Below are 25,935 nucleotides of genomic sequence, written 5' to 3' on the forward strand. Positions count from 1 at the left end.
ACTTGTGCAAGGCCGGGGATAATGTTCTAAAACTGCTACATTGCTTTGAATTATCCATTATCATTTGACTAAAGATTCGCTAAATTGTCAGGGCCATCTACATTTAACCAAGTTACACAGGAGCACCAAAGCACAATCGCAAACTGGTCTTCACAGATATTGCGAAACGCTCGACCGATTGGTGGCGCGCTCGAAGTGATCGCGACCAATGTTTATCCATTTCAACTGCCAGTCCAAAAATACAGTGTAAACATGGTAAAGTAGGGACTTCCCCTGAATTGAGGCGGTCAATTGGTATGTAATGCCCAAGACAAACCATCAAAATCTGACTTTCTCATTTGTTGTTATATCAAATTTTATTGATAAGCAGCTGGAAATCTGAGCAAAGGTAACAAACTTCGAAAAAATATCAGTTTACATATACACTGTAAATACATATCACTTTCTCATGTAAAAACACACTTTCCTTGAATCAGAACTTTCTCATGCACTCATTAAACACGTACTGGCGCCACTTTATGGTATACCTTTAAAGATGAGAATCATTGAGTTTGTAAACTATGCTGGTGGCAGAGAAAAAAGCATAGTGGGCATTTTGCTATACCGTTAACGCTCATATATAGAAGACTTAGTAAATGAAAAAAAAAACTAGACAAAGTAAACGTATCTATTTTTAAACCTTACATCACCATGTAACGGGCAACAATGAATCTAATTTGTGGCGTATAGTTCTTAAAAATGAAACGACGGTTATTACAAGAACAGAGGCCAAACTGTTTTAACCAGCTTTTCCCTACGGTTTGATTAAAATACGCCAACTTGACTTTTCTTGCTATGTACTTCTTCCCTGTATAGGCTTATAGCGGAGCCTTTGCTCATATACAGCTGATTTGTCAAGGATGCTGTCGCACGATAAAAGTAGTACATCATCTATAGGTGCACGTGAATAACATAGAATAATACGATCATGGCTGCCGACAAACTTAACTCTTGAAAAATTTACACCACATCACATTGTTGAGTTGTTGTTTATAATTTATCTTCAGTGTGGCAGATTCTGCTTCGTGATCAGAATTAATTAGTTTTTTGGGAAACGATTTCCGGTATTAGTACGTGTAGTTTTAAAACGTAGCAGCCGCTGCATGTTTCTATACCAACTGTTAAAAATACAGTTCTGTAAACAACCAGAGAATGTGAAATCTGCTTATATTAGCTGATTAATCAAAAATCTAACACAGTTTAAGTAAAATACCGTATAGACAAGTTCTCTAAAAGTAGGAATAAGGTCATATCAAGGAAAAGTTATATAGTATATATGGCATAATTTCAAGGTTATAATTATTGTCAACGATTTACTGCGCAGATCACGAAAAATCCAGACCTCCCCCTGCCTATATCTTTCCGTGTCATGAAATGTTCTTGTCTATCATTTACTTGAACGTATAATATACAGCATCATTAGATCTGTCTGAACGCTTTTTAAGTAAAATATATATTTTCCGTCAAGTTTCTACCGTAGCAAACTATCCGAAATCAACAGGTACAAGGTAACTCTTAGTGTGTTTTTAATCCCGAGAGCAAGACCGTGAACTTCCGAGACCCTAGATTAATGCATCAGCTCGTTCTAAATTCTCAATTTATAACACTTTGAGAAGAAAATAAATTTCACAACCACAATCTCGTGGCGTTGCAATCCCGAATAAATATAATAAATGTAATTTCACACATCAAGTTGAGACTACGAATAGGTTGGCGTCGTCACGTCGAGTTAAGATAAGATTATATACATCTTGCTGAACTGAAAGTTTTTAAAAAATCGGTTTTTCCACGTGTAATGGTGCCAGCTTATTACTGCGATAGAAGACGATCCATTATATTTGAGAATGCGGCATACCAATATCGCCGTAATACTGAAAAAACAAAAGATAAGCGTTGTTAGCGCATGCGCATAACGTAATTCATATTTTTAGAAACAGAATCGTTGGCAGGCTTGAGCGGCTGTATCACCGTTTATTCGACCGGTGTTTTTCAAATCAAACTTATAGATTGAAAGTCTACACACCAAACAATTATGCCTACCGAGAACAATGTCTCTGCCCGTTGAACTTGACCTTAGCACTCTATTTTCAAATTACCGGCCGATCGTGCAATTTTTCCCGCCTACTCGCGGCGGCAAAAGTCTTTGCCGAGTCGAGCTGTAAATCCCCAAACTACAAAAAGTTTTCGAACAAATTCTCCCAGTTTAGCACCCATGGCCAAGATGACCTAGACATTTGTTTGAATATTGAGCGTAGATAGGGACCGTACCAACGATAGCATGTAACTGTACTAGATTAATCTGTTATGCTAATTTTATTCATGAGCATTGGTGTAGCATGTAACTCAACCACTAGTTAGTCATTATCATTGAAGAATATTCGCGCTGACCTAAAATGGTATAATGAGTGTTTCATTAGTGTGGCAAAATAAATTTTCGCCGAGTAAAATGTGCGTGAAAATATCGCTAGACGCTATAGGGAACAGTTTACATGACATGATTGTACTTATCTGTGCTAAACGGTCCACTCAATATTATCAAACTGATATGCCCTTCTCATTTAAAAACGGACTATGACTGCTAAACGCTGCCAGGAATTCGAAATTAATGATGTAAAGGGCACCCGGCCACCTATCCTGGTTTGCAGAATTATCAAGGCCCGATGAATCTCTAATGGCGGTTGACCGTACCGTACTATAGCAAGCTAATACAGCATAAATATCATCGTAGTCAGGTCAGAAGTACAACAACGTCAGTAATGTGAAAATGCGCCTAGAAACAGAAACTATGTAAACTTTTGTGAAAAAGTTCCCGAGGAAATTTTAAACTCAACTTCCATAATCAATTATAAAAACCAGGGTCACCAGTGCAAAGCTGGGGATTAGGCAGACGAATTACCTAAATTTATCGGTATCAACTAGGTGTGATTTCAAAATACGTTGTGTTTACTCGATGTGGATATGCAAAACAAAAAACTGAACACTTCACTTGTTCTATAGACTATGAATACGTCCGTATAAGAGTGGCAGATCAGAAATGTTTATATTGTACAAATTTTAGTGCTGACAACACTGTCATGAGGAGCATTCGACATCAATGTGGTGCAGAGACAAGATATCAACCGTAGACTTTTAGAGTCATACAAACCCATAGTTAATGCGGTCACCGTTGACAGCTAAAGGGTCATGGAAGACTTTGAAACTATACAAACCTGGTCACTGCGGTCATCACTGTCAGATGAGGGTTCGTAAAATGTTGCTCGCTGATCCATTACAGCGCTCCGAGGCCGCGGTATTTGGATAGCTTCTTCTGGAAAGCTAATATTTTCTAGGTCGGGTTCAAAGACGTGTTCATTAGCTGCCGCCAGTGCTGCCTGTATGAAAAAGGTTTAGAAAAAACACAAGCATGAGCACTCATTAAACAGAAGAGAGTAACCGATCATGGTACAAAATATATACCGTTCACAACATTCGCTTCATATGTTATCGGCGCCATTGTTCCCAAAAGGTCACAATTACCTATTTTCGAAGTTTCTCACAAGACACACCGTTGGGAGATTTTGCTTGGTCTATGCTGGAGTTAAAATTTTTTGTCGTGTAAGGATTTCCTCGGGAGCACAAAAGCTTGCCATTATCCTAACCAAGGTAGTTAAGTTATAGGTGAAATATTTGCATGCTAAATAAAGGGGTGGTATTTTTTCATCGACTAACTGTGCACAACTTCAAGGAGCACAAAGAAATGAAATCACATATAGTTAATGTAAACAGCCATGATACGCGAACCATGGAATTAAGGACTGTCCCGCTAATCCTATTAGGCCAAAATAATATATTGTGCTGTTCCGAAAGCATGGTTTTCAAAAATAGGGTAGGTAGGTCGGCAGGATTTGCTTTCCAAAATATTTTTAAATATGCATTTTTCAGGGGTTCCGGGCGGTCTAACACCGGCCACAACATTTGCAGAAAAATGTGTCATACATATAAAAGGAATAAAAACATAAAGACATCCTCGTTCAAGCAAAAATAAAATGTCAAGTAACGAACGCGTGATTTTACGAGTTTTTTCTTTCTTTTTTTTTTTACTTCCGTGTTTACGTAGCTCTAAAAAGTTTAGGTTCAGCAGGTGAAAATAGGGTAGGTCTGTTTATCGGAACAGCACAACTTTTTTGTTCGGCCTTAGATGCGGATTTTGCTTATCTGGCCGGATGAAATCTACCGTCCTGTCTTTGCATGTTCCTTAAGATCTTCAAAAATGTGCCCCACACTGTTCTTTGCTTTACGTCCCCTTGTGCGCTATTGAAAAATTAACAACTGTACAAAACTGCAATGACTATAAGTAGGATGCACAAGAATAGCATTTTTACCACTCACCCCGATGTTGTCATCTGGCGTGAGCATTTGCGTATTTGAACGGATAAATTCACTCTCTGGCATTCTGTAAATGGAACTGTACACCTCTACCGAAGATAGCGATGCTCTCAGACCCGTCTGCAAGAGAGATATTGTGATTAAACCGAAGCTACATGTCAACGCATCATTGTCAACAACAACAACAACAACAACAACAACAACAATAATAATAATAATAATAATAATAATAATAATAATAACAAATCATCATCAGCATCATCACCACGTAAATCTGCGTGCATGCCAATAGGAGAATTTATTGTCACAAGTTTTGATTCTTTCATAGAAGAACAGTATCGTTCTTACTTGGATAGGAGGTGCATTGCGCAGGACACGCGCGATGTGTTCGGCGCGTTGCTCTTCATCAGAATCCAAGGAATGCCAGGACGAAGTGGACATCCTCGTGTCGTCGTCATTATACGGGTACATGTAGCTCCCATCCTCTCCGCTCTGCCCGACTTTTGGTTGGTATTCAGAACTGTAGATGTTTCCAAGGTAACGGCTTACGTTCACCTGGCCCTGCTCCTTCCTCGCCCTCTTCCGACGTTTAGCAACGAGGACCACAATGAGGATTATGACAACAAGAATTACCAGAACGACGCCGAGGGTTACCAGTATTATCAGTAAAAATGAACTATCATCTGTAAAGGTACGAAGAGATAGGAACGGTCACTGATGGTGATATACCTCATCATCAGATATTCCTAGGCTCCCGAAACCTAAATCGCTTTTTGAATTTCGTTGTTCAGGACACGATTCAAAATACGCGTGTCGGTTCCAGGATTAAACACTACTCTTTGCTGGACAGACAACTCACTAAGCGATACAAGAATGGCCGATATGCAACGTCGTTCGCGTTAGTCCAGTCAAATAGGGTTGGACCCACCACAAATTGCAACGGAATTTTTTTCTTCAGAATGCATTTCAGAAAGGTACTCAGAACAACATATTAAAAGTTTACTCGAATCCACCTTGGGGAAATATGACTAATTTGCATAAATCAAATATGGCGGCCAACCATCCGACAAAATAACATAATTGGCTATCACATGTTAAACAAGCTATTTCAGTGATTTCAAGTCTGACACAAGGAATTTGGCTCGGAGAATCATTTTGAGGTAAAATGTTTCAATTGGCACTTCAGTAATTTGCATAATTCCAATATGGCGGCCAACATTCCTACAAAAGACATTTTTGGTCACATACCACGTATTAAACAAGTTATTTCAGTGATTTTAAAGTTAAAAGTGTATTTCTTAGGAATGAACAACGATTTTCGAGATGCAATGATTTGCATAGGTAATTTGGTAATTTGCATAAATCCAATATATCGGCCAACATTCCTACAAAGGACATTGTTGGTCATATACCATGCATTAAACAAGCTATTATCAGTGATTTTAAAGTTTTAATATTTTTCTTGGGTGCGAAGAAACACTTTTAGTGGCTCAATTTTTACAAAGGCCCTTTGATAATTTGCATAAATTAAATATGGCTGCCATATTAATGCCCCTGCGTAATAGCTTCTAATATAAACAAGGGGTTGGTATAGTTTTTAGCACTAGGAAACTATCAAGAAGAAACTGTTAAGTCCTTGGATATTCATTTTCAAAATTTTGATTTTTCTGTATATGATGTCTGTTAATGATTGTTAGTATTCTGAATAATATATTCTCTTTTTAATATAACATTGGATTCATCTGTGTACGGCATTTTCATAATTTGTAAGGGTGTTTAACACTGTACAGTGTCAAAACATGTAATCTGTAATGTTTACTGTTAAAAAAAGACATGTTCAAAATCTTTAGTTTTTAATTTAGACTGACCCACCTTCTTATGGATGAGTGCATCTTTATAAGATCCCCTAGATGATAGGCAAGAAGTCATCACACATAACAGCAAAAATACAATATACACAACGAATCTAAAAAACAGTAAAAATGATATGACCAAAATAAAAAATGCCATAATACACACAAATTGAAACTTAGCACTATTGCAAACAAAGTCAGATTCATGAAAACTTAAAGGACACACAAACTCAAAAAATCTGAAAACTGCATGCTTTAGCAAAGGCTTACATTAATCCAAACACAGAATCCTACTACTACACAATACAAACAAGTACATCTAAGTCATTTTTCCAAGTGTCATTTTTCCAGATTTACATGTTTGTATCGTGTAACAGTTGGAGTCTGTTGGGCTAATGATGTGTTGAATTAATTTTAAGCCTTTGCTAAGCATGCAATTTTCAATTTTTGTGAGTTTGTGTGTTGATCAAGTTTTTAAGAGCCTGACATTGATTGCATCAGTGCTAAGTTTTAATTTGTCTGTATTGTGGCATGTGTTATTTTGGTCACATTATTTTATTTTCCTGCGATTTCATTATCTTTGTTGTGTTTATTGTATTTTTGCTGTTATATGTGATGAGTTCTTGCCTATGGTCTGGGGGATGTACAAAGATGCGCTCGTCCATAAGGAGGGGGTTCAGTCTAAATTATAAACTAAGATTTTGTACACGACTTTTTTAAAACAGTAAACATTACAGATAACATGTTTTAACACTGTAGAGTATAAACATATATCAACATATACGTATTTTAATCCGTTCGGAAGTCATATATGTAAGTCACCAAATTTGCTTTAACATTCTTTTGAAAATACAATATATTTATGGAGTATATTAACGAATTCAGGTATTAAAATAATCTTTTATTCATAAATGGATCATTACTGTAAGTAAATTTATGGTTTATATTCCACATTTTTAAGAATAAATGTTCCAGAAATGAAGGTGGAGGTGCACGTTGCCAACACAGTTTTTTGAAGGAATATTTCTCATCTAAGATGACAAGGAAAACCGTAGAAACTATTTGTGAAATGTAATATTTCACTTGAAACAATAGTACATCCTTATTCTAAAATGGCTTGTTCTGAACGACTGACAATCAAAAAGTGCTTAAAATCACGGTTAACATAAAAATGCCTCTAATTGAAAATGTAAGAATTTTAGTGAAAAACAAAATAGTTGTTTTGTTATATAGCATTTAAAAAACAAAGTGAACATTTAAGAAAATTTGACCCAGCCAGACTAGAGTTGTATTCTTTGGAAATCTTGAAATACGGATAAAAGGGAAGCAGGAATTCGGGTGATTTGCATAAATGAACCCTTCTATATTATGCAACTTACGACTGATTGCCAAGCTAAAAGGTGAACCTAACCAATTTTTAATCTTGGGTTAACAAAGTAATCAAATTGGATGAATATTTGCAAAACAATTATTTTGAGCAAAATACGCTGCATTGGGTGCAGTGCCCTCTTAACAGTTTTTTCTTGATATTCCTATTGCCAATCACTCTACAAGCTATTTGGGCAATATGGCAGCCATATTTCATTCTGAACATTATCTAAGTGTGTTTTAAAAACATTGAACCGCAAAAGGTGTTTCTTCATGCTCAAGAAATATATGGCTGAAATAGATTGTTCAATACATGATATATGACAGAAAATTTTATACGATTATGTCTTTTTTAGGATATTCTGGCGCTATTGGATTTATGCAAATTAACGAAGTGCCACGCAAATCATTGCACCTCAAAATCATTTGTCCATGCCAAAGAAATATACTTTTAACTTTGAAATCACAGAAATAGCTTGTTTAACCCTTTGACTGCTGTAATTTTTTACACTAAAATTTTAATGCAATGTTTTACCAATTTCTGTGATTATTTCTGTACGTGTTTTTCATAATTTTGGACTAAATGGATATCATATTTCAGCAGCTGCATTTTTTATGAAAATTTTGGCAAAAAGCAGAAACATTGACTGTGGTACATTTTATAAAAGTTGAAAAAAATAGACTTTGGCCAAAGGGTTAATACGTGGTATATGACAGAAAATGCCTTTTGTAGGTATGTTGACAACCCTTTGGATTTATGCAAATTAAGGAAGTACCTATGCAAATTATTACATCTCGAAAATTGTTTGTCCATGCCAAGAAATATACTTTTAACTTTGAAATCACAGAAATGGCTCGTTTAACCCTTTGACTGCTTTAATTTTTTACACCAAAATTTTATTGCAATATTTTACCAATGTCAGTGATTTTTTCTGTACATTTTTTCATTATTTTGGATCAAATGGATATCATTTTTCATCAGGTACATTTTTTTAATGAAATTTTGGCAAAAAAAGGAAAACTTGACTGTGGTACATTCTATAAAGTTGACAAAAATAGACTTTGGCTCCCAAAGGGTTAATACGTGGTATATGACAGAAAATGTCTTCTGTAGGTATGTTGGCCACCATATTGGATTTATGCAAATTAACAAATTACATATTCAAATCATTGCACCTCGAAATCGTTTGTCCATGCCTAAGAAATATACTTTTAACTTTAAAATTACTGAAATAGCTTGTTTAATACATGATATATGACCGAAAATGTCTTTTGTAGGAATGTTGGCCGCCATATTGGAATTATGCAAATTACTGAAGTGACTATATGAAACATTATACCTCAAATATGATTCCCTGAGCCAAATAACTAGTGTCAGACTTTGAAATCACTGAAATAGCTTGTTTAATATGTGATATATGGCCAATTATGTTATTTTGTCGGATGGCTGGCAGCCATATTTGATTTATGCAAATTAGACATATTTCCCCAAGGTGGATTCGAGTAAACTTTTAATATGTTGTTCTGGGTACCCAATTAAAATGCATTCTGAAGAAAAAAATTCTGTTGCAATTTGTGGTGGGTTAGGTGCCAAATCTCGTAGATTGACTGGACTACTTCCGTTTTTATAACCTGAACGTGCTGATCATGATTGTGTAAAATCTAGCCAACGAATTACTTGTAATGTTTAAAAGTCATTCAGAAAATACTACTTTTGGTATTAGGCTGGGTTATTGCTATATATATGTATCAGAAACATCAATTTTGCGTCTAAACTTAAAACATCCGCTCAGAAAGTAGTGAAGTATTGTGGCTGGAGCTTTCCGTACTCAGTTTCAGGTCGCACGTTCCTTAACCCTTTCACATAGCTTGGCTCAAACCAATTTTTATCTAGAGTGATTGTAGATCTGTATACAGGAATAAGGGTTGGACAGCATTATTGATATAAGTTACCGAGTTGACAAACTATACATTTTGATATGCACCTACACGAAATTGGTGCAGAAGAATTCTTTGTAATGTCACAGTAACAGAGGTTAAAGTCCACATTTCATCTTCAAGAAAGAATAATGCTGTTGTTATTATTTGATGGCGCGAATAACTCGTTATAAGTTATGCAAATGACATCAAATCTGAGATAATTCGTTTCTGGGTCTCCCAATGTGATTAAAACATGATGTAAACTGTAGTATGGCATCTTGATTGTTTGTAGCAACCATTGGATGTTAAAAGTATGATCGAAAAGTAACTGTGGATCCAAAACATTCCGCAAGGCCAAATACAAAGATCTTGCGAAGTCCTAGTGATATTTTGGACTTGAAAATTTGAAAACAAAATATCGATACCTGGTGGTGGTGGTAATTCACCAAGTCTGCAGTCCCGTCCCGGGAATCTGTCAGGGTCTTCCCCTTTGTCTTCGTAGCCATCGTTACACTTGCATGTAAATTGGCCATCGCCTTCGTCGTCGCATTCTGCATTCTCATGGCAGTCATTGTAGTCGCTGTTCTCACATGCCTTAAACTCTGCAATGTAGAAGCAGGAATTGTCATGATACCATAGAATTGAATAATCGCTCGGCAGTCTGTACATGTATAGTCTATGTATGCTATCGCATCCACATTACCAGTAAATCATAAATCGGAAATGTACACCGAGGCAAAGCGAAGCATGATTATAATTAATACGGTCATATTTCTGTCGTAATCGAACTCGCAACCTGCGGTAGCAGCTCACCCGCTGAGAGTGCTGACATTGTAAACTACTCGGCTATGTCTCCTCCCCTCAAAAGATTGTCCAATATCCGACTTAACTCGTTCCAGTTTTAAGGTTTTATGCGCCATTAAAGTGAAAGACTTAAACGTTTGCCCAGACTTTCTTCGATGAAACTTTCACCCATTCTCTTACAAAATCAAGAAAAATATCAGGAATCACCAAGCAAAGTGTGAGACTTTAAAGTGTGGTACATTACTAAACTTTTACCGATATTTCAAATTCAAAATGACCGCCATCCATTTCTTACCTCTCTGGGGGAAAATGTAAATTTCGATTTTCGAAAAACCAAGACGCGGTAATAATTTTCTCACAAGAGCTTCAAAATGAGCCACCACAAGTGGTAGCCCAGAAATGTATTGAAAAAAAAGAGTCAGAATTTCTGTCACCGAGGCGCATTCTACGTTCAGTGCGACGCTGTCACACGAATCGTCATCAAATGAATAAAAATTATGATCTAGGCAGAGTTCCTCCACACTCTGTGATCTAGGTAATTAAGTCATAGTTTGTACATGTTGATAATATGATATTGTCTCTGTGTACAAAGTAGTAAAGCACCCGGGTAGAGAGCAGACAAACAACGTCGGTAAACGATGTGAAATACAAACACTGCACCATAACTTATAAATCAACTTTGACACTTCATCTGTGCCAACTTGTTACACATACCAGTGTATTTTATACTTGTTTCATCAATGCGCAGACTACTATTGAGTAATACTCCATCTTCGTTCAGACTGCTTTGAAGAATGTCCGATAGGTCATCTTCGTCTATGGTGGCGTTCTCAGAGAAGATCAGAACGTAATTTGAGATGATGCTACCCTCCTCAAAGTTCAGCACTTCGGTGGTTCTGTAATGGTCCCTCGTTCTCTCGTCATTTCCGTATACCTCATTCATCTGGAAAACAAGACAAGTTTATTGAAGTAAATACTCCTGTCCTCGATAGGGGTGACTGTTAAATTATTTTAACGTCTGTGGAAAACATTTGTTACTCTGTGGAGAGCAATTCTCGAGCTCGTTTTCTCTGTGAATGTGACAGGATCGCAAGTTACTGAGTAACGAGCGACAATGAAACATCTGTTCAGAACTGAATATGCGCGATCAATAGACAAAGTCACACGTTATAGATAATGCAGCTTTTTGATGATCTTTTCCATGTAAATCATGCATACTTGAGGTGAGAAGGACTGTGAAACTATGTTTGGCACAGACCATTGATATAAAGAGTATTTTACGCTAAATAGTCGAAATTATACATGAATTGTTTGATTTGGAGTCAAAATTTGGTGAGTTGTTGCCCTATAGACAGGCAACTAGTGGGCCTAGACCCTAGTTGTAGCTTTCGTGTTGCTTGATTCTACATGCGATGATTTGCTGCTAGTTCTGTAATTTTTTCAGCCAGCAGAAAGACCTAGTCAGAACGTCCCTGCGCTTAGGTTCATCCGGACTGACCTTTCACATCCGATAAAGTTAAACAGTATTAATAGTGCATGCCACGTTTATTTGATTCGCTAGTGCAGGTGCAAATCTGAGGTCTTTTGAAAATAGTGGCGACGTCCGCTGCACTTAAGCTTTCCGCTGTATTCTGTGGTAAAAATTAATTCGGGGATTTGAAATCGCTGTACCTCGTCGACTCAAGGTGAGAGTTGCACTCGATTCAATTGGAATTCAAATGAGTCTTGGTGTCAGATCAAATTTTAAACAACCCACGTTTCCCTCATTGCCGCGTTGTCAGTGTTGGACAATGTAAGTAAATAGCCAGGGCAAATAGACTCTATGCAATGCTGACCTCCCCGGTGTGTGCGGGGAATGATACGGGTACATGTATTAAGTATGTGATATTTGTGAATGCATTCCGTTGCTGGATAAAATTTAGGTCATCCACGTGATTACTTGATACTGAAGCTTTCCGAGTTTTCTTTACTCGCGCAAGACATTCCGTTTAAAATGAAATCACTTACAACATATATTATTTCATTTTCAGTCTTTTGGTAGTTTTCTGATTCTGGATCATCGTATCCATCTTCATAGTAGTCAGGCTCCTCGCCATCGATTTCAACAATTGTAAATTTACCTTGTGTTATTTTTGACACTAAAATAAAAAGGCAAATATTCAGTTAACGTTTAGAGCATAACTAATCGACAAGCAAGAAAATGCAAAAATACTTCTGCATGCATGCATGTAAGCATACATACATACATACATACATACATACATACATACATACATACATACATACATACATACATACATACATACATACATACATACATACATACATACATTATTGGCCGACAGAAAGACAGACAGCCACCACAACTCAGTTGAAAGTACACATAGTGCTGAAAATCTTGATTCCTAGTGAAAGCGTATCTAATTCTGATTTTCCTTCATGACCTCAACAGTTCGCTTCAGTTTGTACTTTCATCAATTTTGCTTCCGTCTTTCGGAGGAAGCACCATCTTACATTTTAAGCAATACCGTGTGACAACAAACCTTCACAGCGAGTGCTATTTCCCTGTCCGACCAGATGATATCCCGCCGCCCGACATTCGCAGGTGTAAGTACCGGGGTAGTTCGTGCAGATCACCAGATCATCTTCACCACAGATATTTTCTTCGCATTCGTCGATGTCTGTTGGTGTAAAGTTCATAAATTTTAAATTCCGTATAAAATCAATTTTACTCTCCATCCAGTGAGCTATCGTTGTCTGAAGACTCCGTCCATCATCATCTGTGCCGTGGTACGGTACATAAAATGTATCTATACCCCTATCCTCTTATAAATTTAGTTCTGGCTTGTTCTCTTTATTCATAATACGATTGGAACTAATTTTGGATAATTGGATAGTGAACTAATGTTAGTTTAATCTGCAAATGTAAGCTCATCTGCTTTTCTCTTTAAGCAATGCACTTTTTTATGATTAATTTTTATGTTGCCACATTCAGCTATGCGGCACCCGACACTTTTGAGGAATTTGAAAAAAGAAAACAGATCTAATCCTCCCAATTAGTTCCCATCGTGTTTCCTATAGATCTTGTCTGTCTTCTCTGCGGTCGGTCAATCGGTCAGGTGGTTCAGCAGAACATCAATTTATCATTCCGGTTACACCCTATCTTGTCTCGTCTAACAGTACCATACTTCAGAGGTGACTTAAACATGTCTAATCTGATGAACCCTTGCCACCCGACTTGATTCCAGTCGGCGAAAAACAGTCATTCACCAAACGATACTTTCGTTTTGGTGGGAGCTAACTGGTTCTCATTAGGTCATTGCGCATCGTAGTGGAATCTGCTAAGTAGGCTTCGCCACGATCCGCAGCTCGGTCTCTCCCCCTCCCCCTCAACACCACCACCACCGATGATAAGGCTCCCCTGTATTGCATCCATCCACTCCACGGTGAGTAATCATTCCCACTCAAGTGTTTACATAGGACCGGAAACGAGAAATTACGTATCGATGAACAGAGCACAGACTACCTTTCGACGTTTAAAGGTATACTGTCACGTGTTCCAATTTTGCCACAGTCACAATCATATATTTTAAGCGGGTGACCGCTTATTAAAACAGCGCCCTCACATGGGCATTTTGAATACCAAGGAAAGCCCCTTTGACCATATATGGGCATATTTAGATTACAATTGACTGTATACCTTTAACAGCTTCATTCTCTTGAGAATCTAGAGTGTAGAAAATCCATGGATTGCACGGTCACAACTGACAGTGAAACAATATTTCATTTTGTACGATGTAACGGTTGTGCATTGTAGTTGTGAGTAAATGTATCTTCCAACTTCCATTTACTTACCGACACAGTCACCTTCCAACCCTTCTCCAAGGTCATCAAAACCGTCGAAGCACGTGCATGTGTACAATCCACCGTTCATGTCAGTGCAGGTAGCGTTGGAGTCGCAGCCATCAATGCTCGAGCAACGATACACTGCAGTAAAACATGGAAATATGGCTTGCTATGGCAGTTTAATCAGCTAAAATATTCAAATCACAAAGACAGATTAAAGCCCCAACAGCTGCGAATTTTATGCATTATTTTCATTGTTTTATTTACAAATCAAAGACTGTTCGTGTAAATGTCCTAACTTGGGGACATGTATAGAAGTATCACTACTCGCCGATTTGGATCATGACTACGCGTCTTATCAGATTAAATAATAAACGGGTGCCGCACTCATAAAATGGCGCCCCTACGGAAACGTACAAAACTTGTAGTATTTCCTGCATATACACTATCGCGACCATAAGCAAACAAGCATGATGCCATGTACTTGAATCACAGACAAATAGAGGACTGTCTCTCTATTTGTCTGTGTGGTTGAATGCAAAACACACGGTGGCCAACATTTTGTTGTTGTTAATATTCTCTGTCACATAATTAGTTTTTGAAAATGGCGGAAAATCCAAAGTGAAACGTTTGAATTTACCTGCTTCTTCTGACACTTAGTGCAGTGTTATGCACTTTTTCAGTCTTTAACCGGTCGTATTCAAAGAAAACTCTTGGAAAACTTAGGATATTTCGAGATCAATTTATTACATATTCGGAGATATTGGGGCTTAAAGAAGCGCAAACACGAAAACAGTATTGCTTCAGATAGTACGTGATATAAATTGACTTCAAAGTGGCGTTTAAAAAATGATGACCAAATGGTGGTCACTTGGCGATTCTGTTCTTCGGACACGAAGGCAGCATTATATACAGAATATATTGTATTCAGCCCTTATACAAACTGGGAACCTTCTTGTGGCCAACGCGTAACTCTGTTAATGTTTCTGTGGCCGTTGAAACAATTGAAGGGATTCTTGACCAATTTACCAGTGCTGTATATTAATGTGTTAAAGAAGAGGTTTCACAACAATCTATCAAACATGAAAAAATCAATATTCAACTAATGGAGGACGTTGTAAAATACCTGGATCTTCAGTGGCGAAACTGTCCCGCCTAACCACATACAAATGGACACCCAGCAAGCCGTTCTCCGGCACTGTGCTGAGAAAAGCGTCGGTGATGGCGCTGTCATTCAAACCGGAGGATGCATTCACGTTTACCAATATCATGCTGAGTACGTCACCACTGTAGTCAAAAAATTGCAGAACGGCGCTATTGATGTAGTCTTCAGCTATGCTACTTTCACTGAACACGGAGTCCATCTAAGAAAGCAGATAATGAGAACACATTTATTGGTCGCTTAAATTTTATTTGAGACTGCAGACATTACCAGTCACTTTTGCGTCAGAGTTTTCATTACATACTTTTCAGCAGCAATGCGTGGTTTTGCGTTTTCTATACGACCCGCCAATTTAAGTGACGTGCATCGCCAACTGAGGAGAATAGCCCGCGATAACTTTGACATGCGCAATGATCTTTCTTTTTTGATTTAATTTCTCTGTGCGACATATGTTTGCGTTAGTAAACATCTCCAAAATCAAGTAAAGTGAGGCTTACTGTAAGTCGCGGAATCAAGATTCACCAGGAGGTATTGAACACTGTTTGGTGCAGTGTGTCTACAGTGCATTTTATCAAGATATTTCCAACAGTAAACAATGACCTCCCGGTGATCCGTACAGTGGTTCAAATCAGAGATCCATATTCGAGTTTCTGCATAGTCAGAACGAGACAGGAATGTTTCCTGCTGCTCAATTCATCAGATATAAACGACAAAACAACCGTGCACTTCTTTCAAATGAGTTATGCAACCAAAGATTGTGAATTTTCTACACCGGCTGACTAATATAACCAATCGGTGTGTCATCTAACGTAGCAACTCGGGAAATGTTTAAAAAGTATTAGGGTGAGTCAGATCTTCACTTATGCGTCAATGTATCCGTTATCATATTACGGCTTTGTCAATGCCAGTGTATTTTGTGACGTCATCACCCTAGATTATTACTGATTTATGTATAGGATTATCCAGTATTGTACTATTGCGGTTCCGGGTCTTTTCGACATCTACAAAGTCACTGGCATTGCCATAATGTACCCCTACCGGCCAATAATGGACTCAAGCAAATTTTGCACTCAGTAATGTACTCGTCTTCGGCTCGTACATTATGTCGTGCAAAGTTTGCTTTCGTCCATTATAAGCCAGGAGTGGTACTTTATTGCTTAAATAATACATATCTAAGTAATTCAAAGAAATACTTCAATCGTACACGAGCATCTAACAAACGGACTCTCTCTTATCAGTGGATGATGAAAAATGGCTTGGCATATTTCTTTCTGATTCGTAAGCGAGAAATTCCTGCTTTTGATCATTACGCAACTTCTACGAAACGTTCCTTGGAATCGGGACAACACGTATTATGATTTTGTTGCTTGGGGGTAAAATAATGTGGGAAAGAGAGAAATCCAGAGCAGAAGGACTCTGTTAGGAGGGGAGAAGGGAAACTATCGGCCGGAAGTGCAATATTGTCAGACCCAGTCATAGTAGGAAGACAGCTGTGAACATCTCTCGCTTTCCCTGCGTTAGGATAGCACGGCTACATGTAAAAACAACACTGGTTTCAAAATTATCTGGCCGACAGTCCCCTGTGATGTTGGATTCGTTTTCCAGTGGAAAGCTTACTTCCTGTTGAATGTTTTCCTTATTTTCATGATAGGTCCACTTTGAAGGATCACTAAGTTCTTCACTGTAAGACCAAGTATTAGCTCCTTGGCCCCCAACGTACACAACGGTGGAATTGAATGTGGCGCAACCTAGAAGAGAGCAGTGTTCAATCTTCGGGTTCAAAGTCTTCGAGATAAATAGATACAGGAATCAGGCCAAAGATATATATTATTCGGGGCTTTGCTTCAAAATAGTGATAAAAAACCTGACTTTGCGGTGCTGCCCTTTCAATCTTGTTCAGAGAATAGTATTTACTATTTCGAAGTATCTTTGGAGAATTTCCAGTAAAAGGATTAACGACAATGTCATGATTTCTTCGGACAAGAATGTGAAATTCTTAGAAAGTAGATTGTGTAAAGATCACACTTGCAATGTTGTGTATATGTCGTCTTTTTACACATCGTGTCTGCTTTAATGATTATAATCTGGAAAACTTGTTCTTTGCTTTCGAAATGGTATACATATTTGTTTTATTACATGTATACGGAGAGATTTGCGAATTCGAGGGCAAGTAGGTCTCCGTTCAGACAATCTATTACTCACGTGCGCATGCTCCATCTGTGAGAATGGTTGCGTAGTTGGTGGCGCACTCGCATGTGTAGTTACCCGGCTGATTCAAGCATCGAGTATTCGGCTCTTGTGCGCACGGATCTCCTTCGTCGCATTCATTTATATCTGTTGTTAAGTAATTGAAAGCAGCAACTATCTGAGAATACTGTACGCTCACGTCATGTAAAAGGCTCTAAATATGGCGAAATTCAACCAGCTTTAACATGGCGTGAGTCAAATTAATGCAGATACTAAGTTGAATGGTTTGACTTTATACCCATTTTCTAAATGAACCACAACAGATCCATTTTAAAATCGATATGCCAGGATTGGAGTCGTCGGACATGTCATTTTTGAACTAGGTGTATGAAAGTTCATGATTTTAAGACTGTACCTAAGATAATGGATAAAACTTTTTAATTTTAAGAAAAGCTCTCAAAACGCCCGGTGTATTATTTTCACCATGACCTCGCTTTCTGCTCAACTATACGGACAGAAAACTTCAGAAATGCCAAGTTTGTGTTTCCGATATTTATTTTACTTAAAAACACGGGTTTTTTTATGTAATTTGCGTGAGTATGTTTTCTAGGGGACACTAGCATTGTTCGAATACAAGATTCAAGAGAATTGCAACTTAGGACGAATGTGTGATACAGTGAACTTTGGGCATTCATGAACAAAACGAAGCCAAATCAAGGCAGGTCACGTGACTGCATTTCAAAAGAAAATGGGGAAGGACACATTAATGGTATATCTAAATGTACAGTGTGAAATTACACAAAATCGAGGCGATTGCTGAGATTGCAATTTGTAGAACACGACACGTATAAGCTCAGCTCTACCGACTATTGGTGGTTGCTGCAATCACCATCTCACATGTACAGGCGCCAACAGGATAAAAATTTTGAAGAAAAATTTAACAGACTGGCAGCTAGGCGAGGGAAATATTCAATCCCTTATGCAGTCATCCAGTCCTGTAAAATTTTTACATTGGAATGGCTTACCAGTGCACGTTCTTCCATCGCCACGGTACCCTGATTGACAGTCACACTGATACGAACCGAATGTATTTATGCAAAGTCCTCCCTCGAGATCACAATCATTAGCACTGGCACACTCGTCGATATCTTTGGAATAGAATTGAAAAAAGATTGTTGACTTACAGGGGTTAGAAATCACGTGTAAACCTATTGGAAAGTGCAAGAAACTAGACGTTGCGCCTCAGCTTATGAACCTCTAGCGTACATCTTGTTAGCTTCACCTAGCAAATTCCAATTCAAATCCTAGACTCTTTGACACTCACTGTAAGCTTATAAATTCTGCCGACTGTGACTTGTGATGTTGCCTCGATAACAGAGGCTGAAGTCAAAGATGTGTTTCTAGTTTGCTGGAAACACTCTTGAACGGCCTATTTTACAACCAAGATTGCTAGTACACGAATCGCCAATCGAATTTCTTTATATCTACATAATTATATAAGAAAGCCACTATTATTTGCCTTAACTCAAAGCTAGACAAAGGTGTTGTGGTAGGCTTTCTTTACATCATCTTCAAAAGTGTATTTGATTAAGTGCTAACAATAACATTAACATTCTACTTAAACTTAGCAGCGAGTCTTTCAAACATCGTATTTTCTGTACTCCCGTCAGTGTATGTCCCCGTTACAATTGTTTCGTTTCCATGAGACTTGGGGAAATCTTTCTCTGATTATGGTTTACAGAAAATTACTATCACTCTCTAGGTGGAAGCATTTTACTATAACACGATTGGAAATATTTTGGGATAATAGGATATTGTAGTAATATTGGTTTATTCAGTAAATTTAAGCTCATCTACTCTTCTGTTTTTGCAATTCACATGTTTTTAAGGGTAATCTGTAACATTGTAACATTCAGGTATAGGGTACCCGACACTTTTGATAAATTTGCACAATAAATAGATTTCTACCATTTCAAAATGACAGATCCTATTGTTTTCTTTGAAATTGTCATTATTGTTTTGTCCATTCCCCAAGTTTTGGTAATTTGAGAAAATAGAGGGTCATGTCCAAGGTGGCCTTGAACAATAGAGAGTCATGTCCAAGGTGGCCCTGAAAAATAGAGGGTCATGTCCAAGGTAGCCCTGAAAAATAGAGGGTCATGTCCAAGGTGTCCTTGAAAAATAGAGGGTCATGTTCAGGTGGCCTTGAAAAATAGAGGGTCATGTCCAAGGTGGCCCTGAAAAATAGAGGGTCATGTCCAAGGTGGCCTTGAAAAATAGAGGGTCATGTTCAAGGTGGCCTTGAAAATGTAAGGTAGTGTTGTCATGAACAATTTTTAGACATTTTCAACTTTTCAATTTCAAATATCTTTTTAATACAAATATTTCACCAGCTACTTGAACTCCTTGTATTTTTTAAGTAGAGTAGAATAAAAAAATACAATTTTAACTATTTTACTTTGCCTTATTGAGGTACTAACATCAAAAGTATGAAATACCTTAGTTTTCTGAACATCTACCACACAATGAAAATGACAGTTTAGCAAAATAGGAGAGTTTACAATGTACTATCAGCAGTCAAACAAAGTAGTTGTTATAACTGTTCGAAAAATCGCAATTTGACAACCGTGATATATCAAAACAGGTATACATTTGTAAGATTCAAAATATTCTGCAGAATTGTATGATAAGTACAGTTTGCAAATTTTTTGTTTATTTCACTGTATTTACATTTGCAAAAAAAGCAAATTTGACTAGATTTAGTAAAAAGCAGTTAACTTAACTTTGTTGCCAAGTAGATTGAACAAAATTAAAAAAATTACCTTAGTCTGTAGCAACAAATTATGGCCTGGTGCCTTATTTTTCAATAATTTTGACAAACTTTTCAAAATCCTATAAACCCAAAATATTTCCAATCGTTTTACTATGCTCTTCGAGTTTTACAATAACTTTTCAGATGATGCAATCGGTGGAAAGGTGTTGTACTTCGCAATGCTCTGCGAGCTTCGACAACGGAAAGGAAAGATTTGAAGGCCGTGAAAAAGCTTATCATTCATTCAAAACTCCACAAAAGTCGAGGCATTTTACAACACAAACATGATTTCGGTTACTCGCACCTACCAGTGCAATTGCGTCCGGCACGTCCGCTTCCTTCGCGATCATAAAATCCTTCTCGACATTGGCACGTGTACGAGCCCACCGTGTTAGTGCAGTTTGCCAGCTCGTGACAAGTATCCCCTCCCGTATCACACTCATTAATGTCTGTAAACCGAATAGAATATAGGTGTTAGGGCCAATATATAAAATGCCGAACAATTTCCAAATAGCTGACAACTATTTTCAGTAATCACAGATCTTGCGTCACTCGAGCGCAAGTATTGCACCTGTTTAAACGGAATGTCAATGTAAAAAGTCTCAGTCCTTTCAATGTCTTGGAAATGGAAAATGGGCAACGGATCAGTAAAACTCTATTTGCTTAAACGACATTTTTTCATATCTTAAGTAATTTCACTTTAAAATTATATGATTTTAACACAGTCACGGTGAAAGAATATGCCACAGCTATCAAAATAATAATAACAGCCAATACGTATAATTGCAGCAATGATAGAAACACGGGTAGTCTATGGCGGTGGTGAACTCTTATACAGTTGAGTTGGCTGAGCATAGAAGTCGTATAGTCTCTTAAGTATTTGGATATACCTTGACAATTTGTCCCGTTTCCTTGGTAACCGGATCTACATGTGCATTCATAGGTTCCCGGTATATTCTTACAGTGAGCGTCGTCATGACAATCATTCGTGTTTTCAGCACACTCGTCGATATCATTGCACTCGACCACAGGATCTCCTCGGAAACCGTCGTTACACGTACACTGATAACTGCCGATGAGGTTTCCGCAAGTGGCATTCCCAGCGCAGTTATTGCTGTCATCTTCGCATTCATTTATATCTGGTTAAAATATATGTCAGTCTTAAGGTTAAAATGTGAAAGTTGCCATGAAAGTGTGACTTGTGGGCCCGAGAACGTTTTTATTGTTGTATATAGTTGCTATTTCAAGAATGCGCCTCGGGGACAGATTTTCGGATCCTCAAAGTTTTTGAATTATTTTCCGAACTACCACTTGTGGGCGGCTTGAAAATCGAACATTTTATTTTCCCAAAACACAGGGATGGCAGCCATTTTGAATTCCAACTATCGGTAAATGCAAGGCAATTTGTTTCTCCAGTATCAAACATTGTATGATGACCCCTGATTTTTATTATTCTTGATTTGTTAAGAGAATGTTTGAAAGATTCCTCGGCGAAATTTAAGAAACAGCGAAGTCCTTCAGTTTTGAGGGGCGTACACTACTGATGAGGTCGGTTCTGAGAAATGCAACGATAGATGTCAAAGCCAAAGCACACAATCTGCATATGCGATCACCGTGTCAAGTTTTGCTAGGAGTCACGCAAAATGGTTTCCACTTTGCCGGAGCAGAGAATCAATATACATCATTTCGACGATGTTCTGAGGTGAATCCAAATCACTGCTAAGTTTTGCTTGATTTTGCTCAATATCTCTGCTCAAACATCCATACAAAAAAACCTGTGTATTGTGCGCGACACGGCAAATTGTCTCGACACACACACAAAAATGTTGCATCTACCCTCCTGAACGTCCATAATGAACTTAGTTGCATCTGGATAGCCGACATCAGCGTCGTGTCTATAGAGCTCTCTTATTACTTCTGAATTCTTTCATTAGGCCAAATTAGTCCTGCAGTTCCAAACCAGGCGCACTTAAACCATTTTCCTCGACAATCCCAAACAAATACTACAAGATTAGAGAAAACTTCCAAATTCTGCGTAATTAATTTAGTCGACATCGTATAGCCCTAGAATACTACATTGACGAAGAAATAATTTCACTACAGAGCTCGGGTGCTTGACAACATGTGAAAAATCCTGACATCATTATCGAAAGTAGAATAAACCATGCATCCACATTTAAGGACAGGTACGCAGACATTAATTAAACCCAAAACATGTACCATAACATTTTATGTACATTCGCCAACACATTACGACAAAAGTTTCCTCTCACAGTGATAAGATAGTCGAAATGTGTCATATCCCCCCCGCGTCCACTGCGTTTCAACAACAGATCAGCCCTTTTCGAAGTTTCACGTGCAGGCATAAACTCAAGGCTGATTATATACACCAATTATGACTTCGAGCTTCCATTGTAGATTGTATCAGCCGAGCAGATAATGCATTTTCTGATATGACCTACGGGTAATATTGGATCTCACCTGAACAATTGAAGCCATCCCCCCTGTAGCCATCGTTACAGGAACAAAAGTAGGATCCGTCCGTGTTGTTACAGTTCGCATCCCGGTGACACAAAGCCTCACCGGAAGTACACTCATTGACGTCTGCAGAAATGAATGGGAACGAGCATCTTTGATAAGACAACACCAAGTACATTTATAGAACATTTATTGAAAACATTTGAAATAGATGATTTCAAAAAAGGAAATTCAAGTCGTGAATATGTTATCTCATAACGTTCCTGATGATATAATATTATCATATTTTTCTGGCTGTTAACGCTTTTTGACAAATAAAAATGATTGTTAAAGGCAGTCGTAAGGATCAAAATGATGGCGATGTGGTGCTGGTGGTGGTGAATAAGATCATGATGACAACCTTGGTAACAACTTTCATTGTCTTGGGCATCATGACATACGGGTACAAAATACAGCGAATCCTTACCTGAACACGTTCGGCCGTCTCCTGTGTACCCTTCCTTACACTGACAAGTGTAAGATCCTATCGTATCGGTGCAGTTGGCATTTTCCTTGTGGCAATTATTGTTGTCGGTGTCACACTCATTTATGTCTGTTGAAAGACAGTTTCGAATAATCGTACGTAAGTACCACGATCTTTGGTGTCAAAATGTAGTCGTTTGCACAATGACACACACAGTGAATTTTTGACTTTCTTTCCAGTGAGATGAATACCATTGATATTACTCTCGACCAATAATATGTCAAGACACGGCGCGATTAATTTCATAGATGCTACTTGCTAAGTTTGATACTCTTGCCTTTGTCCTTGACCTTTTTAAGCAAAGAACATGCAAACATAACACGTGAGGTGTTTCCAAAGAATCCTCTATCTTATTCTGAAAAGACTTTTAAATGCTTTGCAATTCTCACAAAGAAATGTGATTCACTACTTGCTTAAGGTAGAACGTGCCTCAGGGATAGAAATTCGGGCTTTCAAATTTAATCAATTCTCTTCTGATATACCACTTGTGGGGGCTCATTTTAAAGCTCTTGATTAAAGAAAAGTTTTCACATTGAAAATTTTATTTTTTTCATAGAGTTAACATTATTTTTTCCCATAGAGTTAACACAGGGATGGCGGCCATTTTGAATTTCAAATATCGGGAAATCTTAGGTAATTTGTTTCGCTAGTGCCAGATTTTGCACGGTGACCCCTGATTTACATGTATATTCTTTCTTTGGTAAGACAATGGTCGAAAGTTTCACTGAGGAAAGTTTGAGGAAAAGTTTAAGTCTTTCACTTTCGAGGCGCATATTACCTTAAAAGTGCAGAGTGGGTTTTTGCGAAGCAGACAGATCAGCGAGAAATTAAGTTGAATACATTACTTACTGTCACAGACATTCTCCCCCTCCTCACTCACTTCGTACCCAGCGTTGCACGTACATTCATATGAACCTAAAAAGTTTGCGCACTGAGAGTTTGCCGGACAAGAGTCAGGTCGACTACATTCATTGTCATCTGAAATGGGTAAAGATCAATTTGGAACGTATGATTAGAAAGGCACAGCCGATCTAGAGAGACTACATGAAGGTAAAATGCTCCTCGGGGAAAGATATCACGGACTCGTGTTTTCACAATAATTTTCTGATCTGCCACTTGTGTTGGCTCATTTTGAAGCTTGTGAAGAGAACAAAATTTCCACCGTCTTATTTTTGTCAAAATATGAAAATATAATTTTCCCTTAGAGTTAACACAGGGATGATGGATCCGTTTGGCATTGTCCGAGGTCCGGAACCAGTGGTTTATTATCAAGGACCACTATAAACTACCCATCAAAAGTCCGTGGACCAGTAAAAATGGACATATGAAATTACTGAACAAGAACTTGAGAAATCTACCAAGTAAATGTATATACAATGTGTCTGTATTACAAAAATGGACAAAGTTTTAAGTTTGCTGTATGTTCATCTGAAGCAAATCTTACAGAAATAAATGCAACGAGACCTAATAGGATATACTTACAAGAACATTGTTACGAGCTGGAGCTCTCGTTTACTATATTTTGTCATGTAAGTTCAAATTTTGTCAGCCTAACCAGTCATAATATGCCGCCCTTATCAATCAGTGTTAAAAGGCTAAACGATGTCACTGTTAATTTTGCATCATGACTTTAATGACTGGTAGGGACAATTTTGGATGGTTCAAATTGTCCGATTATTGTACACTAGATACGAACGGCACGGCAAATGTCGAGACCCGAGTTAGATATTCTTCACGGGACTCACCTTCACAGTATAACCCATCGCCTACAAATCCGTTTCTGCATGTGCACCTGTAGGAACCGGGCGTGTTTTCGCAATCGGCATAAATATGACATAAATCAAAGTCATCGTCCTCACATTCATCGATATCTGAAAGTAATATGCAGAGTCAATATTCAGCGTTTGGAAGTGACGGAAAACAATCTTAATGCCCGAGTGAACATCAGTTTCCAAAATAAAATACAACTTCTTGCGAAAAAAACGTGTTTGGGACAGACCTTGGCACATTATATAATTTTTACAAAAGTACCACAAACCATGGCATGACCTGGCACATGAGCACAGCATATCGCCTGACGCCCGCCTGGCGCTGCGCGGCGAAACTGGCTTGGGCATCGTATCCAAGCGGTATTTTAAACACATCTTACATTTGTGACTTTGGCATTAAATTGTGCTTCGTCATGGCAATTATCATACAGGATCATGGTGAATATCCTTCCCTTTTCAAACACCAGCGGGCAGCCTAACTGAAAACGCGCATCGGACAATCTGCAAGTAAAACAACCTCATGTACGGGGCGTGATAAGCCCGAGAAATGGGCCAATGGGTCTCTTGAAACAATAATTATTCGAAGTGTGACCACCCGAGAGCACCTTCAAAAGCTTAAAGGTAGCGCGATGCAAGCGTCTGGAAGCACAAACGTAACAGAACGGGCGTTCTCTATTCCTGTCTTTTTTCGCAAGCATATTCTATGGTACTCGATGGCAAACTCAGAACAAATAGACGGTAACTTTACATGTAAGTAACGCGCAAATCTTTATTTCCTTCTGTGACATCCTCCTCGAAGGCAATCAGTG

At 38.1% G+C, this 25,935-nt stretch overlaps 1 protein-coding gene across 1 annotated transcript in view; it reads right to left on the reverse strand.

The window, feature by feature from the left end:
• Positions 1-330: 330 nt before the first annotated feature.
• Positions 331-25,935, reverse strand: part of LOC139117607 (mucin-4-like) — a 72,199-nt gene continuing 46,594 nt past the window's right edge. Inside the window, exons 59-77 of the mRNA XM_070680849.1 lie at positions 25,103-25,228; positions 24,207-24,335; positions 23,301-23,426; positions 22,838-22,960; positions 21,247-21,495; positions 20,665-20,805; positions 18,570-18,692; positions 17,560-17,691; positions 16,975-17,105; positions 15,322-15,559; positions 14,205-14,336; positions 12,893-13,030; positions 12,357-12,487; positions 11,064-11,292; positions 9,971-10,147; positions 4,753-5,087; positions 4,408-4,524; positions 3,249-3,410; positions 331-1,910 (exon numbers count right to left, since the gene is read on the reverse strand). Of these exons, the coding sequence (XP_070536950.1) occupies positions 1,872-1,910; positions 3,249-3,410; positions 4,408-4,524; positions 4,753-5,087; positions 9,971-10,147; positions 11,064-11,292; positions 12,357-12,487; positions 12,893-13,030; positions 14,205-14,336; positions 15,322-15,559; positions 16,975-17,105; positions 17,560-17,691; positions 18,570-18,692; positions 20,665-20,805; positions 21,247-21,495; positions 22,838-22,960; positions 23,301-23,426; positions 24,207-24,335; positions 25,103-25,228 (2,978 nt within the window). The 3' untranslated portion in view covers positions 331-1,871. The remainder of the gene's footprint in view (positions 1,911-3,248; positions 3,411-4,407; positions 4,525-4,752; positions 5,088-9,970; positions 10,148-11,063; positions 11,293-12,356; positions 12,488-12,892; positions 13,031-14,204; positions 14,337-15,321; positions 15,560-16,974; positions 17,106-17,559; positions 17,692-18,569; positions 18,693-20,664; positions 20,806-21,246; positions 21,496-22,837; positions 22,961-23,300; positions 23,427-24,206; positions 24,336-25,102; positions 25,229-25,935) is intronic.

This window comes from Ptychodera flava, chromosome 18, assembly GCF_041260155.1.
Source record: "Ptychodera flava strain L36383 chromosome 18, AS_Pfla_20210202, whole genome shotgun sequence".
NCBI classification, from domain to species: Eukaryota; Metazoa; Hemichordata; class Enteropneusta; family Ptychoderidae; genus Ptychodera; species Ptychodera flava.